Source organism: Nicotiana tomentosiformis, chromosome 6, assembly GCF_000390325.3.
Source record: "Nicotiana tomentosiformis chromosome 6, ASM39032v3, whole genome shotgun sequence".
In the NCBI taxonomy this organism is placed as follows: Eukaryota; Viridiplantae; Streptophyta; class Magnoliopsida; order Solanales; family Solanaceae; genus Nicotiana; species Nicotiana tomentosiformis.
Genome location: NC_090817.1, coordinates 54,383,476 through 54,384,683, shown reverse-complemented (window position 1 = coordinate 54,384,683; position 1,208 = coordinate 54,383,476). Strand labels below are relative to the sequence as shown.

Sequence of the window (1,208 nt, the reverse complement as noted above, 5' to 3'; positions counted from 1 at the left end):
CTGGAGCTATGTGACCATAGGGTCAAGTCGTGCCTTACCAAAGGAAATAGGGTTACAATTAGTAAAATCAGTGGCTAGCTTATCAACATCCCCAACAACAACAGATAGTGAGAAACGATGATGGGTTGTCTGAAATTAAAGGAATGCTGCAATAACTCATTGGGTCTAACGGAAAAATTCAAGAGAAGGTTGAAGCACATGACTCAGCGATAAAATGCATCGAGATTCAATAAAGGCAGATATCTTTGGCTTTGAATAATTATCCCCAAGGGATGCCACCTACGGATATACATGTCAATCCGAAAGATCAGGTCCCGAAGTAGCTAATGGCGGTAAGTCTAAGAAATAGTAGAGATCTTGATCTAGAGCAAGAAATTGCTCGCAAAATCCGACCAAGTAAGATACTTGTTCCAGTACCAATTGAGGTAGATGAGTCAAATGAGCTAACAGAAGTAACAGTACAGCAGGCCCAGGAGGAACTAAACAAAGAAAAATAGGTTACAAAGGAAACTGAGCAAAGGCAGGAGGAAGTATCTGAAAAAATGTCCGGTTATGCAAAGATGATGAAGGACTTGATGTCTCGAAAGTTCGACTTTCAAGACTTGGCAACTGTGACATTGAATCAGACCTACAGTGCCGTTATGACAAGACATATAGCTGAGAAGCTATCCAACCCAGGGAGTTTCACAATTTCGTGCACCATAGGCAGCTATGCTTTTGCTAAAGTATTGTGTGATTTGGGAGCGAGCATAAACTTGATGCCCTTGTCTATCTATAAAAGGTTACGCATTGGAAGAGCAAGGCCTGCATCCATGTTACTACAGCTAGCCGACCGAACAGTGAAGAGGCCATCAAGTATACTTGATGATGTACTTGTGCATGTTGGGAAGTTTGTGTTTCCGGCAGATTTTGTCATTCTGGACTGCCAGGTTGATGAGGAGATTCCCATAATTTTGGGAAAGCCCTTCTTGGACACTAGAGAGCTCTGATTAATTGTGAAACTATGGAACTAAAGATGAGACAGAACAATGAAGAAATAACGTTCAATGTGTAGAAGTTTATGCGGCGACCCAGTGAGTTTGATAATTTCTCTCTAATTGAAGCAGTGGATGTGATTCTGGAGGAGGAAGATGAGGCACTGAATGCAAAGGACCCTCTAGCAGCCTTGTGATGGCCCGAACTTGGGGAGCATGACCGGCGCTCAACCG

The 1,208-nt window shown here is 42.8% G+C and overlaps 1 protein-coding gene across 1 annotated transcript; it reads left to right on the top strand.

Moving 5' to 3' along the window:
- The first annotated feature begins 542 nt into the window (after positions 1 to 542).
- On the top strand, positions 543 to 989 carry LOC138894012 (uncharacterized). Its single transcript, XM_070178685.1, has one exon. The coding sequence runs from the start codon at positions 543 to 545 to the stop codon at positions 987 to 989; it is 447 nt and encodes a 148-aa protein (XP_070034786.1).
- Positions 990 to 1,208: the final 219 nt, after the last annotated feature.